This window comes from Nyctereutes procyonoides, unplaced genomic scaffold (genome assembly GCF_905146905.1).
Source record: "Nyctereutes procyonoides isolate TBG_1078 unplaced genomic scaffold, NYPRO_anot_genome, whole genome shotgun sequence".
In the NCBI taxonomy this organism is placed as follows: Eukaryota; Metazoa; Chordata; class Mammalia; order Carnivora; family Canidae; genus Nyctereutes; species Nyctereutes procyonoides.
Window position 1 is genome coordinate 32,900,105 of NW_026575047.1, and position 16,055 is coordinate 32,916,159.

At 46.5% G+C, this 16,055-nt stretch overlaps 1 protein-coding gene across 5 annotated transcripts in view; it reads right to left on the reverse strand.

Annotated features, from left to right (window-relative positions):
- TBC1D14 (TBC1 domain family member 14) overlaps positions 1-16,055 on the reverse strand; it is a 107,960-nt gene that overhangs the window by 13,421 nt on the left and 78,484 nt on the right. For all 5 annotated transcript variants that reach the window (XM_055326292.1, XM_055326293.1, XM_055326295.1 and 2 more), the window contains 7 exons: positions 15,801-15,883; positions 14,386-14,503; positions 12,289-12,395; positions 7,926-8,006; positions 6,935-7,029; positions 4,046-4,117; positions 3,226-3,354 (listed from right to left, as the gene is read on the reverse strand). In XM_055326292.1, coding sequence (XP_055182267.1) covers positions 3,226-3,354; positions 4,046-4,117; positions 6,935-7,029; positions 7,926-8,006; positions 12,289-12,395; positions 14,386-14,503; positions 15,801-15,883 — 685 coding nt within the window. The remainder of the gene's footprint in view (positions 1-3,225; positions 3,355-4,045; positions 4,118-6,934; positions 7,030-7,925; positions 8,007-12,288; positions 12,396-14,385; positions 14,504-15,800; positions 15,884-16,055) is intronic.

Consider the following 16,055-nt stretch of genomic DNA (forward strand, 5'->3'; position numbering starts at 1 on the left):
CCAATAAACCAATGATCACAGGTTTCCATTTTACAGAAGAAAGGCCACATATAGACACTTTTGGAACAGAACAATCGTCTCCTGCAGCTGCTAACATGTCTTGATTAGAACTCCTCACTGGGCTCAGGCAGTTTCTACCTAAGCCCCTTCCCTACTCTTCACAACAATGTCACTAGCTACATCGCAGTGTTTCCTCAACTTACACATAAGACAAGAGAGGTTCAGAGCAGTTAGTAACTTGCCACTGGTGTGCAGCAAGGCTGGGATTTGAACCACGCCTGTCCCACAGCAAAGGCTGAGTCTTGGTGGGCCTGCTCTTCTCTAAGAATGACCGACTGCCTACATAACCCGAGAAAGCAGGCATCCCTGGCACACAACCATGGCATATCCAGAGGGAGTATCATACTGGCACGTGTAGCATAGGCTAAGCTACTCTGGCCTCAAAATGCAGCTCTTTTAATTCAGTTAAGGGAGAAAGCATTAAGGAAAAGCATTCAGAGCCTGTATTTTACCACCACAAGCTTTTCAACTCCTAGAGGGTTTGTAGGAAAATAAAACACACTGAGCAGGGGAGTGCGGCTGAAAGAGAAAGAACAGGTACAATGGGATTAGGAATGACACACACTGGAGCGCCAGCCCATTTACCACCTGGATGCATGTGGGCAAATGGCGACTCTTGGACTCAGTGAAGGGATGGACTATAAACCAGTGGGTCCCAGCAGGGGTGCGGGGAGGACTTTGCCTCCCAGGGGGACATCTGACAATAAGGACATTTTTGATGGATATGCAAGGCTCCACTCAGCAGCCAGTGCGTAGAGGCCAAGGATGCTGCGAGCCTCCTCTGGGGCCTAGGACAGCCCTCCATAGTGCTACTGTCGGGAGACCTTGCTGTAAAGAAGGTCCCACTCAATGCTACTAAGACTCTGATCTTTCCTTAAAAATACATGTGAAAATTCATAAGCATGGTTTTTATCATATGTTTTGAAAGAGAAAGGTGGGGTCTTATCTTTACAATTAGGAGATGTTAACATAAAAATCATTTTATTATATAAAACAAGCATTTTCCTGACTGAAAATCTGTAAATATTCCCTGTAAAAAAAACTTCAGAATTACAGAAGCAAAGACAACCATCCACAAATACTATTAACATTGTTCGTTTCCTTTTATTGTTAAATATGGTAGCACCTGTTCTAGTTCAGATACTTTTGGAAAAAAATTAGCTTTTTCATCGTACATATTTTCCCACAATACAATGCTTTAAAATTATCAGTACCACACTGGATGTGGCACCAGATTTCATTATTTTTTTAATTCTGGTACCTTAACATACAGCAGTATCTTATTTTCAAAAGTACAATATAGTGAACGATCCAACAGTTCCACACATTGCTCGGTACTAAGTGCTCTCCTTAACCCCCATCACCAATTTCCCTATTCCCTCCCCAGGGTAACCACCAGCTTGTTCTCCAGTTAAGAGTCTGTATTTTGTCTCCTCCCTTCATTTGTTTCTTAAATTCCACATATGAGAGAAATCATATGATATTTGTCTTTCTCTGACTGACTTATTTCACTTAGCATAATACCCTCTAACTCCATCCATGTTGTGGCAAATGGCAATATTTCATTCTTTTTTTATGGCTGAGTAATATTCCGTTGGATATATACACATTTTCTTCATCCATTCATCAGCTGATGGACCCTTGGGCTGCTTCCATCATTTAGCAATTATTGATAATAATGCTATAAATATCAGGTGCATATGCCTTTTGAATTAGTACTTTCCCGTTCTTTGGGTAAATATCCAGTGGTGTGATTACTGGATCATATGGTAGTTCTACTTTTAGTATCTTGAGGAAACTCCATGCTGTTTTCCAGAGTGGCTGCACCAGCTTGCATTCCCACCAGTAGTGTAAAAGGGTTCCCTTTCTTCCTACATCCTCACCAACACCTGTTGTTTCTACTGCCAGATTTTAAAGAACCATCTGCCTCCCCCTAAACCCCCATTTTAAAATGTTTTCATTTTCACCATGAAAGATAATTTTAAATTATAACAGTTATAAGTAATTATGTAACAACCATCTTTGTGCATTATGCTTTGTCCATACTTGTGACTTTCTTAGAACTGATTCGCACAAGCAGAATTGAATACCCGTGCCATTTACCACTGATACTTAAAACCAAATTGTCTTCCAAAAGGCCTCTGCTAATTTATATTTCCCTAACAGCCACCATTTTCACAGCACTGTTGAAATACTACTTTTTTTAAAATGTATGTACTGCCTGAGCAAGAAATACTCAAGAGTCCTTAGAATATTAAGGAAGAAATACTCCTGAGATTGTCTTGAAATACTGGTGACAATTATCAGCAAATCATAAGCAAATCCAGCCAATGAACCTGTAGAATGGGCGACCCTCCTGGGCTGGAGAAAGCCCACAGGCTTAGGAAGCAGAATGGGTTGGGCTCCCAGCTCTTCTACTCACCAGTGATGTACCTTATGGGTCATGTCATTTCTGAGCCTTGGTTCTTCATCTGTGCCACAAAGAAGACCCACCTCCAGGAACAAGTCAGGGGCCTCCCAGGGCAACTCCTGTCAGCTCCTTCCTGTTCTGTGTCTACAGCACTAAACTGAACACACTGATATCTTTGTCAGAAAAAGGAGCTGGTCCTAACCACGTCTCTTTCCCCGTAGGAGCGTACTACGTGAAGCAGAGCCCCCATGTGACAGTGAGTGGCAACAGAGGTGGATTACACACTGTTCTGTGTAAAGCACTCCTGAGCCTCTGCCTTGACACAAAGTGTGCATATTCGGGCAAGAGATGCCCCTCCTCCCTCATTTAAAGGATGTGTTTTCAGAAATACTTTTTTTTTTAATTTTTATTTATTATTTATGATAGTCACAGAGAGAGAGAGAGAGAGAGAGAGAGAGAGGGAGAGAGAGAGAGAGGCAGAGACACAGGCAGAGGGAGAAGCAGGCTCCATGCTCCATGCACCAGGAGCCCGACGTGGGATTCGGTCCAGGGTCTCCAGGATTGCGCCCTGGGCCAAAGGCAGGCGCCAAACCGCTGCGCCACCCAGGGATCCCCCAGAAATACTTCTGAAGGAAGAAGGTATTAAGAAATGGCTATTAACTGTGTGTTTGGAAAACATATTCCTTCTCCCTCTGAAAAGACAGAATAATTAGCCACTCAGGCTGTGTGGAGACAAATATACCAGGGATACTCACAAGGCCATGGTCCACTCGGAAAAACGCCATTTGACAGGGTTTATTCAAAAGATTAGAAAAAGCAATGAAGGCATCTGCAGTATCTAGGTTCAAGATCAACACTGCCGCTATAAAGGACATGCCCTGAACCTAAAGAAGGAGAGAAGAGGGTATTAAACTCACAGTAGCCACCGCTGCCAAAATGGCTCTTTTACGTGACTAATAAAAGTGGAACCAGAACACCCTCATGCCAGGAGGGCCCATGTAGCCAACCCCCAACCCCACCGCCACCTGCCCATCACTGACCTGAGACCTCAGCAGCTCTGGCCTATCCTCCCTCAGACTGCTCTGCCACATGGGCCACAGTGCCTGCACTCCCTCTGCCCTGCCGCCATCCACATGGAAACCCATAAACGCATTTGGCATTTGAGAGCCTGCCCTCCAGCACAGACAGTGCCCCGCTGCCATGGAAATGCGACTCTTACCTGATGCATTAAATCTAAAATCATGCACACACACATCTGCTAAGCCAAAGAAACAGCAGCAGCACAGTCAATGGTTACTGCTTAAAGGCTTTTCTGATTTAATGATAAAAAAAAAAAATCACATGCAAGAAATGATAAAGCCAATTACAATGTGATTAATGTCAGAGCGGCCGAATCGGCTCAATCCCTTTACAAGAAAATGGAGGCAACTCCTTTACCACTAAACTCTCCATCCCTCTCAACAACAACAAAAAAATGAAGGCACTCAGCCTGACATTGGCAGCTAAGTTGTGCTGGGCCATATTCTGACTCTTTTTAAATGGTAACATTATAAAATATTGAAAAGGTTCACTTACATAACCCACATCCGGTCGGTAACAAGTATAAGCGCCCAAAATACTGTGCAACATGTCATGATATGGACCACCCTAAAAGGATTAACACACCAAAACACGTGCGTAAGTCTGGTTAGTACTCAGAACATTTGACACTGTGCTGCTGGTCACACCAGCTGCTCACGGAGGACGAGCTGGGTGCCAAGCGTTATGCTCACAGCTCTGCGCGTGCTGCAGAGTTCAACAAGTTAACGAGCGAGAGAGGCTACAGCTCAACCTACAAGGCTGCTTGGAGAAAAGCTGCTGGGTCAGGCCTGAACACCTCGCTAGGAAAACAGACTTAGCCTGGCTCCTGTTGCATAACCGTGCTTCCCCTTCAAAGTTCAACAGGCAAGCCAGCTCCCTCAGGGTTCTTCGGAGCAGGGGACCCACTGGTCTCCCCCCAACCCCCCATTATCATCTTTGTTTCTTCTATATTTTTCTGCCTGGAAGGTTTGAGAAATACCCTCGAAGTATTAAGTCCTGCTAGTGACCCTTTTAGTCTAAACACTCTCCCGGTTCTCTCATCCCTGAGGCTTTGCTAGGATTTTGGGTTTCCTAAGTGCGCACAGGAGAAAGCACACGGTGCTCCCTGCCCAAGTCAGTGTCTGAAGACACTATGAAGGGACCACTGGGTCTGAATTCCACACTCCCTGCCCTACCTACCCCGAGGCTACAGTCAACTTTAGGAATAAAACGTGTGAGGAGTCACTCTGCAGGTGACCGCATGTGGCTTAACCAAGAACGCCATGGCCCCTGCCATCACGTTCTGGTATATACAGGAAGTCAAGTAGAAGAAATGACAATTCTCAATCAGAGGGACAGAAGGAGGAGAGCCCCAACAGTAAGGTAAAAAAGATGGCATCCAGTGCCAAGAGGGTAGGAGAAGGGGGGCGGGGAGGGAGCTCTCTGGCAGCGCCAAATGCCCACCTGAACACTACTGCTGACCATCATTAATGAGAAAAACAAGAGTGCTACACTGAACTTTACTTAAAGGTATAAGCTTTTAACTTAAGATTCTCCACCCTTCTATGTTCTCTCTCCAAAGAAAAGATGGTGCCAGCAGATGGCAGCCCCTTATTTCAGATGTCCTTGCTTTGGACATCCTTCCCACACTCTTCCCTCCACTGTCCTTTGGTTTTAGGACCACCCAGAGCCAAGAGGACAGCAGGCTGAGGGACACACCCAAAGGAACGCAGAAGGAAAGAGAAAAGCTAACTTCTCTGCCATCTGCCCCCAACCTCACATCAAAGACACCCCTAAAGTTCCTCCTCATCTTCTGAACATACCTCCCTGCACCAAGATAATTGCCCAGTGAATCTCAAAGTCAATGAGGCTGAGTCCCCAAGAGATACTGCACAGATTACTCTGGGTCCCCGGTCTGGGGACACTGGTCCTCAACGTTGGAAAGACAGGCAACCTCTTGGGCCCCACCCCAGTTCCCCGACTGCCCTTCTTGGCTACACTGCACGTGTGTCTAGAAGCACTGCCCTGGCAGCCCCCTTCCTCCAGAGCATGGCTGTCCCACAGCAAACTCCGGTGCAGCTACAATGGCCAGGAGTCAGTAAGTGGGGGCCACAGCACTGAACTGCATGCTCTCTGCTCATTCCTTCAGAGGGAAGCGGGGATCCCCTGCAGCAGCCACTATTTGATGCTTTGGTTCTAATCCACCTTCTGCCTGGGATGTCTTTCCCATCGTCTGGCCAGGCTGTCATTCAAACCTAGTCCAAGCACAGCCTGAGGGCCCCCTCCTCAGCAACCCCATTCCCAACACCCCCCATCCTCATGCCAGACTCCCAGCAGAGCGACCTTAGGTCTTCTGTGCTGAGGCACACCCACGTTTCTGTAGAGCCCTCGTGTGTCTAACATCAACATCTGCATGCCTAGCTCAGTCCAAGTGGGTAGTGAACTGTGTTCTGGTTCATTCACTATCCTTCACTGGGTATGGAGGGTGTGTGTGGCGTGATATCAGAAACATGGGCCTGACAGACAGTTTGGGGATTCCAAGGTTGCTCAGCAGGTGCTGAGGCGAGCACATGCAGGTGGCTGGGGCTGGGTGTGGAGGCTGGCACAGCTATCCGCGAAAGACAGGAATGGGAGCCAAGTAAGGGCAGTAGGAATGGAGCAAGGACAGAGTCAAGGATATTTCAGAAGCAGAACTGGCAAAAAAAACCATTACAGAATGAACACAGGAGGGGTCAAATGAGACCCCCAGGGAAATGTCTGCTGTCAGAAGAGGTCTTTACAATGCCTCTGTTCCAATGACTCCAGAATCCACTGCCGGCAGCCCTGAGCCCTACCTGTGCTGACTCAGAGGTCCATGAGAGAGCTCACATTTCTCTTTACTGCCCTCTAAAAGAGAATTCTCTATCCTGTCTCCCACGGCTGGTTTCTGCACCCAGAGGTGCCACCACTTCCTGGGGTCATCTGCTCAGAAGCCCACACTTACTACAACCATAACTTCCAAGGACTTCCTCACACTCCTGCCCGCACCGCAGGCCCCAGGGCATGGGATCATCTTCTGAGGGAGTGCTACTGTGGGCAGCCCTGAAAACGAAGTAGTGTCAGATGGAGTAGCACACAGGGCCCTTCTTGGACCAGACCTACCCCAGCTCAGGTATGTACACTGTACAAGGAGCCCAGACTGCCTTTAAAAAGCAGAATCATGGTCATACTAAATGTTTGTTGGGAAGGACTAGTTACCCTCCTCTGTAAAAGTCTAAATATGATGACATGAGACTGCTCTCCCCCAACTCCACCCCCATCCCCCAAACCCCTACTACTTTTCAAACTTGATTACAAGTAAGTGCGGTTCGGCATCTATGATGTTTAGACAAAACATACTTAAAGCAACAAATTAGCACCACCTACTTGCTGGAAAATGCAGAGATTAGGAAACGTTCTAGAAATGTCCAGTTTAATAAGCTCCAAGCTGGCTTCTCTGTCTGCTGCTGAAAACCCAGCATCTATCAAAACATGAAGAACATTGACACCTCTCAGGGGCAAGCACGTGCAATGATTACAAGGCTCAGAAGTGTTACAGGGACGAACATAGGAAATGGTTCTGCACAAGGACAGAGGCCGGCCCATAGCAGGAGTCAACATGGTCCACCATGGGCTTCCAGCAATTTGTGGGGTTCCTTACTGAAGAGCAAAATCTCAGAGCACCAGCGGATGCTAGATCATCATTAGGGATTTCCCAGAGTCTGAAATCAAACCTGGTACCAACAACAGTCAGCGGAAGTTAAGGACAAACAAGGAAATATACACAAAACACGTCTCCATCTGCTCTAAAGCATCACCTGTGTGGACTGAGAGGTATGGCAGGTACTGCAGGGGAACACTCCTGCATGCTATTTCTGATAAATATTTACAAATAACTGGTGCTGTATTTTTTTACTTCCAGTATTACATAGGCAGTATTAAAAAAAATATCAGTAAAAAAGATGCTACTTAACCAGAAGTGATCACTCCTGAGCATCACGGGGAATTCTAAAAGCAGCATCTAGCAACTATGCAGTGTTCCTGTCTCTCTGGAGTTGTTCCCATGCTCCTGTGTGAGCCAACACTTGACCAGTCCTAGGGGCCAGGCTGCTAAAATCATGTGAATAGTAAAACCACACTGGTTACCACTGGCTCTCCTAGATGGCTGCACACAAACACGTCTCAAACTGATCTTTATCGTAAGCTTTTTCTTCAACTTGTTCACTCTAAAAAATCCCTTTTCCCATGAAACTTTTTAATAAAATTCCACCAACCACTATTTCAGCTAAGGAAACTTTGTTACGTAATAAATAACAACACACATGACTGACCACAGTAGCTGATGGGGTTTAGTAGATGGGGTTAGTATCATGTATACCTTCATTCTCTGCTTCAGAGCCTCCAGCGCTAAAGGACCGCCACCTCTCCTTGGCTCGGGCAAGACAGATGTGAAAGAGTTCTGGAAGAAAAGCCTCAGGGTAAGTATCATGTGCACATGGGAGTATGTTTCTTCAAAAGAACCAGAGAGCACACTACCACTTCATTCAAATACTTACAGTTCAACCTTAGACTGAACACCTATTAGGCCACATAAACAATTCCCCAACGTGGCCTAAAGGTATAACTGCTGCCTAAAGACATCACCACAGACTAAGAAATAATTCACAAGATATTATCCCAATGCTGTGTATTTACTTAAATTTCACAACCTGCCTATACAACGCTTCTGTTCTGACTTGTTTTGGAGTTTATCGCCTCTACTAGACTGTGAGCTCCTCAGGGGTGAGACCATAAAAGGACTCACATCTGTGTCCAGAGAAGATGGTGCTGGGACTGATACAGATCAATATAATGAATATCTGACTGATGGAGGAAAGCCGAGACCAGCAGGAACTCATCTTGTTTCAGATAAAGGCAAGATGAAACTGCTACCCCGTGGCCCAGCCTTCCTAATCTTGCTACCTAAAAAGTGGGTAGGGGTCAAGCATAATGGGCAGAGGCTTCAAAACATTAGGGTTTTGCTGGCAGCAAATCACCAGGATGAGTCCCCATAAGGCTCCAGATCTCCTCCAAACTTACAACTTCCTCCTTCAGTAAGTCTTCTCCTTGAGCAGCTTAGGACCAGTGAAATAGTGTCTCCAGCTCACAGATCTTGCTCTTACAGACAGCCCTCAGTAGGTATATCCACACCCCATTCTCGAAGGAAGCAGAGAGGACTGTACTCTCAGAGACCTCCCAGTCCCGGGCCCCTCGTCCATGTCCATAATGCTGACAAACACCAATGGATTGCTGAGAGTTTAATTATAGCCACCCAGAGAATTTCTGTCATTACTTTTGGAAAAAAAGCAGAGCACCTCTGCCTTCCTGACCACACATCCTGTCTTATTAAAATATAAGCCCAGTTGTAGTAACAGTATTGTGATCCAACAAGTAAAATCTTGATTGATGACCTTTTTCCAGCCTTAAGAATCTGACTCACAACACGCTAGTCGCCAGGGCAAAAGAGGGTACGACTATGAAATGTAACTCATAGGAAGACATAGACATGGCCAACAAGCACATGAGAAAATGCTCTGCATCACTTGCCATCAGGGAAATACAAATCAAAACCACAATGAGATACCACCTCACACCAGTGAGAATGGGGAAAATTAACAAGGCAGGAAACAACAAACGTTGGAGAGGATGTGGAGAAAAGGGAACCCTCTTGCACTGTTGGTGGGAATGTGAACTGGTGCAGCCACTCTGGAAAACTGTGTGGAGGTTCCTCAAAGAGTTAAAAATAGACCTGCCCTATGACCCAGCAATTGCACTGCTGGGGATTTACCCCAAAGATACAGATGCAATGAAACACCGGGACTCCTGCACCCCAATGTTTCTAGCAGCCATGTCCACAATAGCCAAACTGTGGAAGGAGCCTCGGTGTCCATCGAAAGATGAATGGATAAAGAAGATGTGGTTTATGTATACAATGGAATATTACTCAGCCATTAGAAACGACAAATACCCACCATTTGCTTCAACGTGGATGGTACTGGAGGGTATTATGCTGAGTGAAGTAAGTCAATTGGAGAAGGAAAAACATTATATGGTCTCATTCATTTGGGGAATATAAATAATAGTGAAAGGGAATAAAGGGGAAAGGAGAAAAAATAAGTGGGAAATATCAGAAAGGGAGACAAAACATGGAAGACTTCTAACTCTGGGAAATGAACTAGGGGTGGTGGAAGGGGAGGAGGGCAGGGGGTGGGGGTGACTGGGTGACAGGCACTGAGGTGGGCACTTGACAGGATGAGCACTGGGTGTTATTCTGTATGTTGGCAAATTGAACACCAATAAAAAATACATTTATTATTTAAAAAAAAGAAATATAACTCATATTATCATCACTAAACGAGAGGGTCTGGGGAACCTCCACCTGCTCTCACATTCCTGGAGTTTGGCTTGGCTTTCATCACGTGAACAGAAGATGGAAGGAAGCAACTGCAGTGGCCAAGAACCACTTCCCAAAGAGGTATGTCACAGTTCAAGCACAGATGTTGGCTGCCGCAGGGCAGAATGGGTCAAAGCGTCAGCATTTTAAAAGTATTTCTGTGGCTTTATTGCTGTATTTACAGGGATGAGGGGGAGAGCAAACATACCTTCCGCCCAGACCTGACTTCAATGCACAAGGACTTGCCGAAGAGTGAAGGTTTAGTAGTAGTAGTAGTAGTATACTGACTTCCTAGAAGTTTCCAATTTCACAACCCTTTTTTTTTAAAGATTTTATTTATTTATTTCAGAGAAAGGGAATACATGAGAGAGCATAAGCAAGGGGAGCGGCAGAGGGAGGAGCAGACTCCCCACTCAGCAAATAGGCCCATGTGGGGCTCCATCCCAAGACCCTGAGATCATGACCCGAGCCAAACGCAGACACTTTACCGACTGAGCCACGCAGGTGCCCCACACAACCACAGCTTTAAGAGCAAATCTCCAGGGCTTCCCAAATTGGAACACTAGCTTCTGACTTAGCCAGGGGTAGAAAAAAATCCTGATTCCACCACACACTACAGTGTGGGGCACAGTCCCTAAGCTTTTCAAGATGGCTGTCAATGTTAGAGAAGATGTGTTAAAAACACAAATGTGACACCCTGCCTCAACAAATGGAATTCACTGATTATCTGTATTCTTAGACTGCCTTAAATACTCAGTAAAACTGAGATTAAAGAGAACCCAAGAATGAATGCATGCGTTCATTCCACAAATATTTCCTGAGAGCCTGCCACATGCAGAGAGCTGTGCCAGGCACAAGTGACAGAGCAGGATAGGTGGGACCTCAGCTTCCTAAGCACCAGCTCTGGGGAGGGACAACAGACACCAGACAGCTAATCATACAAGAAAGATGCAACTTAAATAAAATGAACTAGTAACAGCATTTAGACAAACTTTCCAGATCTATAATTGATTGATTAGCTGTTTAGCCCAATCTACTCTGATATGGTTTCACAGAAGATTCTAATTGACATAAAATCATGAGAAATACACAGCATTCTGCACTATGTTCCGCTACTGACAGAGTTTAGAGAATTTTCAAGAACAAGGACTGAAATAAGTACTCAGCAATCTACAGATGACTCCCAAAATCTACAGATGATTCCTACAAGTTAAACATTACATATCATCTTCTCACACAAAGAAGTCAAAATTAGCTGGAAATGGAGCTTGGAGGAGGTCACGAGAAGCAGCAACCAGTAACCATCCACACAAGTGGCTGACATTACTCAAGACTGAGAATGCTGCCTGGACAAGCCACCATCATGGGGTACGATCAAAGTCTTGTAAAATAGAAAAAGATCACAGTAATAAATGATACGACCTTAGCTACATAGAGAAGATATAAATCCACCTGTTTTCCACTCGAGTGCCTTCCATGGGGTGACAAGCACTTGCTGAGCACTAACAAAAACGAGGAAGAGGCTTGTATCTTGGCAGTTGAGCCTGCCGCCAGGGAGCAAAGGGAGAAGCAGCAGCCACCATTTATGAAGCACCTGATGGTACATGTCTGAGCTCCTGGCACCCATCTCCGGGGGTGCAGCCTTGCAGGAAGCCAGGCACGGAGTGGGAAGCGAGCCCATGTGTGCAGCTGCTGGAGCATAAACACTGCATGGGGCATCCAGCGGGACAAATGGCCCAAGGAAAGCTGAGTGCACATCTCATTCTCCCTCTGGACATAAGCTACCAGAACTCAGGGACCCCAGGCCTGACATGTAGCCATCCCTCTAAGGTGCTTATATATAAGCCACCTGGAGTTAAATGCTGCAAAAAAAGCCAACAGTACCCCAAATAGGACACTTCCAGAGAAAGAAACACCCACCTCCCTTCCACTGTCATGTCCCTGTCAAGGCTTGCTTTCCACAGTACTTGGAGAAGAGATCCTGACATGACCCAGCCTACTGATGCTTTGGAATCTATATGTGCCACCCTGCCTATTCAGGGAAGAGGACAGGTAGCAGGAAGAAGGCAGGTGTTTCCTCTGAACCACGATGTAACTGAAGCATCTATGAGCAACCCTAGCCTCCCCACTGTCTCTCCCTCCTGGAGGACATAGTTGCTAGGCCTCTCAAGAGACATGGCTTCATGGCAATGGCTGCCCTTTTTCCTAATGGGGCAAAGGGGGCAGGAGAAGCCACAGGGATAGGGGTGGAAAGTAGCAGGGGGAGAGGGTATGATTCCCCAAGCCTAGGGTCATGCAAGTTACTCACCATGGGTGATGTTTAATTCGTTGCCAATGGCTAAGCTCCAGACTTTGCCTCTCACACTGGGAGGGATTCCCTGCCACCATAAATCTCGAACTTTTCTAGAGCACCACCTGGACAAAAACGGCAACAGGAATTTATGAGTTTGTTCTCAATCAAGATACATCGTCTGTATGCCTAACCCAGACCAAAAGAGTAAGAGACATACAGTCACATGTACAGCCCCCACCCTCAGCGAACTGCAGTTCAGTGTTTCGGAGGCTGGGAGACTAACGACTAGCTTCCACGGGGCAATGGCTGTGACAGGTATGCCAAGGTCCCTGCATGAGCAGGGAGGGTGCCACAGCCCAAACAGGTCGGGACACTGTTCTGGAGCTGAGTTCTGAATGACCATCAGCAGTTTAAGCAGGTAAAGGATGGGAAGGGCTTTCTGAGCAGAAGAAACAGCCTAGCCTGCTACAGGAATGGCAAACAACTGGGCATGGTGTGCGAGTGCCAGGGGAGCACTGTTGCAGAGCCACGGTGGAGGTGAGCCCCCAGAGCCCAGCAGCGGCTGCCTCACCACTGCACACAGGCCAGTCATGCAGATAGTGAGCTGCCAAACTCTGATGGCAGAGGAGACTCTGCTAACTTAAAACATTCCGAACTGCACAAAGTTGTTGAGGTCTGCTGCTACCATGGACATACACAGCCAACACACAGACAGAGGTAAAGGTGCCATGGCTCCCCTGGTGCTTCTCAACACAGCATAAGAAGAAGAGCACAGGCTAGTGCTACAGAAACCAGGTCTGCATCCTGAGTCCACCCTTACCGGTAGAATCCAGAGCAAATTACTTCTCCTCTGACCCATTAACATCCTCTCTGACCTCAAGATGCTGAAAGCCTCCCCTTGAAGGGCTGTTTTGAAGATCAAGTGGAACAGAGCACAAAGACACCAAGCACAGCGCCTGGCACCCAGCAGGTGCACTAAACAACAGCTGCTGTGTAAGTGCATATATCTACATCACTTCGACCGTCGGTCAGGATAGGATGGACTGGGGGGGGGCAGTTCTGCAGCCACATAGGGAGATGGCCCACAGGTTCTGAGCACCTCAACTTTGTTACTGAGTCTCATTTGAGAAAAAGTATTTCCTGTGTCCAGCCTATTAAAGACACTGCCTAGAAAAGCAGGTTCTGGGAATAGCTTGTTTTCCTGGTGGAGATCCTCAACAGAGCTGTCTGACCCCCATAATGAGAGTAACACCCAGGCAAGTGCCAGAAGCAAGTGCCCAATATCCTGACATACGGTTCAAGTGGAAGGGACAAAAGCTGAAGGGAAACTCGCATCCAAGTTCCCCAGCAGTGCCTGCTAACAGGCTGAGGCCCAAAAGGAGCCACTGGGACTCCCATCCACAAGCCCATTCTGAATGTACAGGAAGAAAAGATCTATAGCTGTCCCTTGGGTGTTAAGATGACAACAGCTGCCAGACTATGCTGGATACTGGCCACTGGAGGCTGTCATCAAAGACCTGGTCCTCATCCTCAGAGGACAACAGATGCTTGAGCAGATGGATGCAGTGTACTCAGGGGTCTTCTACAGTCACCTGGACAGGAAAGTCTTCCCCAAGGAAGTCTGAGCTTTAAAGAATGAAGAGTTAGCTGGATGAGGCATTACAGGACAAGAGCACTCTAAGGAGAGGGGATGGAACATGCAAAGGTCCTGTGACTCCCTAAGAAGAGGGCTCATCGAGGAAGGAGAGCTGGAAGGTGAGCTGAGAGAGGAATGGGCAGGTTATCTCACAAAAGATCCCATCAGCTAAGCAAAGGAATTCACACTGCATACAGAGTAACAGGAAGTCATGGACATTCTACACTGGGAGGGACACAGACCTGGGCTTCACAAGATCCCTTGGGCTACTGAGAAGATAATTTAGGGGTCAGATGGGGGCTGTCACGGTCCTAGGCAAGGAACAGCAAGGCTGAGCCGAGGTAGGGAGGGAGACCCCACGCCACATAAAAGTAGGAGGTAAAATCACCAAAGGCTGTGATAGAAGCTACAGTTACTCTGCCGGGGGCGACAGGTTCTAGAGGAGGCACCTAGTAGTGCCCGCCAGCACAGCTTACATTGTTTCCCAGTTAGGCAAAATCTCGTTGTTCCAGGTGAGGACGGCGTTGCCAATACTCTCCTCCAGGCGGCACCGCTCCTCCAGTTGCCTTCTTCTCCGCTGGGCCTCCTTCAGTTCTGCAAACCACGGGGCAAGCAAAGGAGACAGCACCTGTTAACTGGCACCCACCACTCTCCTGCCAGGGGACTTTGCTCAGTCAAGCAGGTGAAACCACCAACAAAACAGCCCCAAAGCAGGGCCATGAAGCTTCCCTCCCAAGACCTGTTTCAGGCCTCATCAAGTTGAGAATGCTCAGGCCTTACCCACCCCTTGGTAACCTTTCAAAGCAGAACGCACACACAGGAGAAGACACTAGTAAGAACACAGTTCAACTCTCACAAGACAGAAACCCATGAAAGTCCCCCTCCAATCAAAAACCAGAACACTGCCAGAGAACGAGACACCCCCCAGGCCCACTGCTGATCCCCTTTCCAACAGAACCTCTAGCCTCGCCTCTAGCAGCCTAGGCACAATTCATAGTGTGTAGGGAGCAACTCTGAGAAATACCATGCATCTTAACCTAAACATATGTGGTTTGGTTTTGGGTTTTTTGTTTTGTTTTTTTACTGTGGTAAAACACCCAACACAAAATGTAGCATTTTCACCATTTTAGGTGTATAATTGGAGGCATTAAGTACGTTCACATGGTTATGCAGCTGTCAGCACCATCCACCTCCAAAACTTTCTCACCTTTTCAGATTGAAGCTCCACACTAACTCTCCCTTCTGTCCTTCCCTCCCGCAATCCCTGGCAGCCACCACTCTACTTTCCATCCAGAATCGACTGTTCTGAAGCTTCCTGTACATAAAATCGTACAGTATGTGTCCTTTAGTGAGTTTATTTCACTAAGCAAATGTCCTCAAGGTTTGTCCACACTGTGGCAGGTATCCAAATGTCTTTCCTGTTTATGGCTGAATTAATGTTCGCTGTGCAGATAGGCCACCTTGTGTTTGTTACGTATGCATTATAAGCATGCTGCCATCTTAGGGTTTTCAAGTCCTGCATGGGATTTTTATCAAATCCAATCACATCTTCTTGTAAATCAGGAAAGTGGAGCCCAGAGAGGGAGGAAGTTTGCTCATCACCACAAGCCAAAGCTTTCTCCAGGCCAGCACTTCTGTCCTACGGGGGTCTCTTTTTTCTTTTTTAATAGGATCTCTTTTCTTCTGTAAAATCAAAGTGTTACTGCCTTGAAGAAAGCTACAGAAATGGACAGGAGAAACACACACTTTTGATGGAAAATTGTAAATTTCAAAATATTAAGGCATTCACCAAAGTTCAGGATCTAGGGCTCCAAAAGGTAAAAAGAATATCTCCAGAAAGATATGAAACCCTGTGCAGTCTTACATAACCAACATGTGCAAATTCCATTACCTCGTTTTTTGGCCTGAACCACCATCTCTTCATACTGCTGCCTGTGTTTCTGGGCTTCTTCAGCAGGCTTCGCTGGGAGATTTCTTAATAGAAAATACAGGATTTTCACCATTATAAATATCAAATAAAGGTGTTTGAAAAACAAAACTTGAAAAATTATTCACTAAAAGAAAAAAGAAAAATTCAAGATCCAAAAAACTGTATCTGTTAAGATGACCAAGACACAGCAATTTCATAAACTAAAAATATTTACTT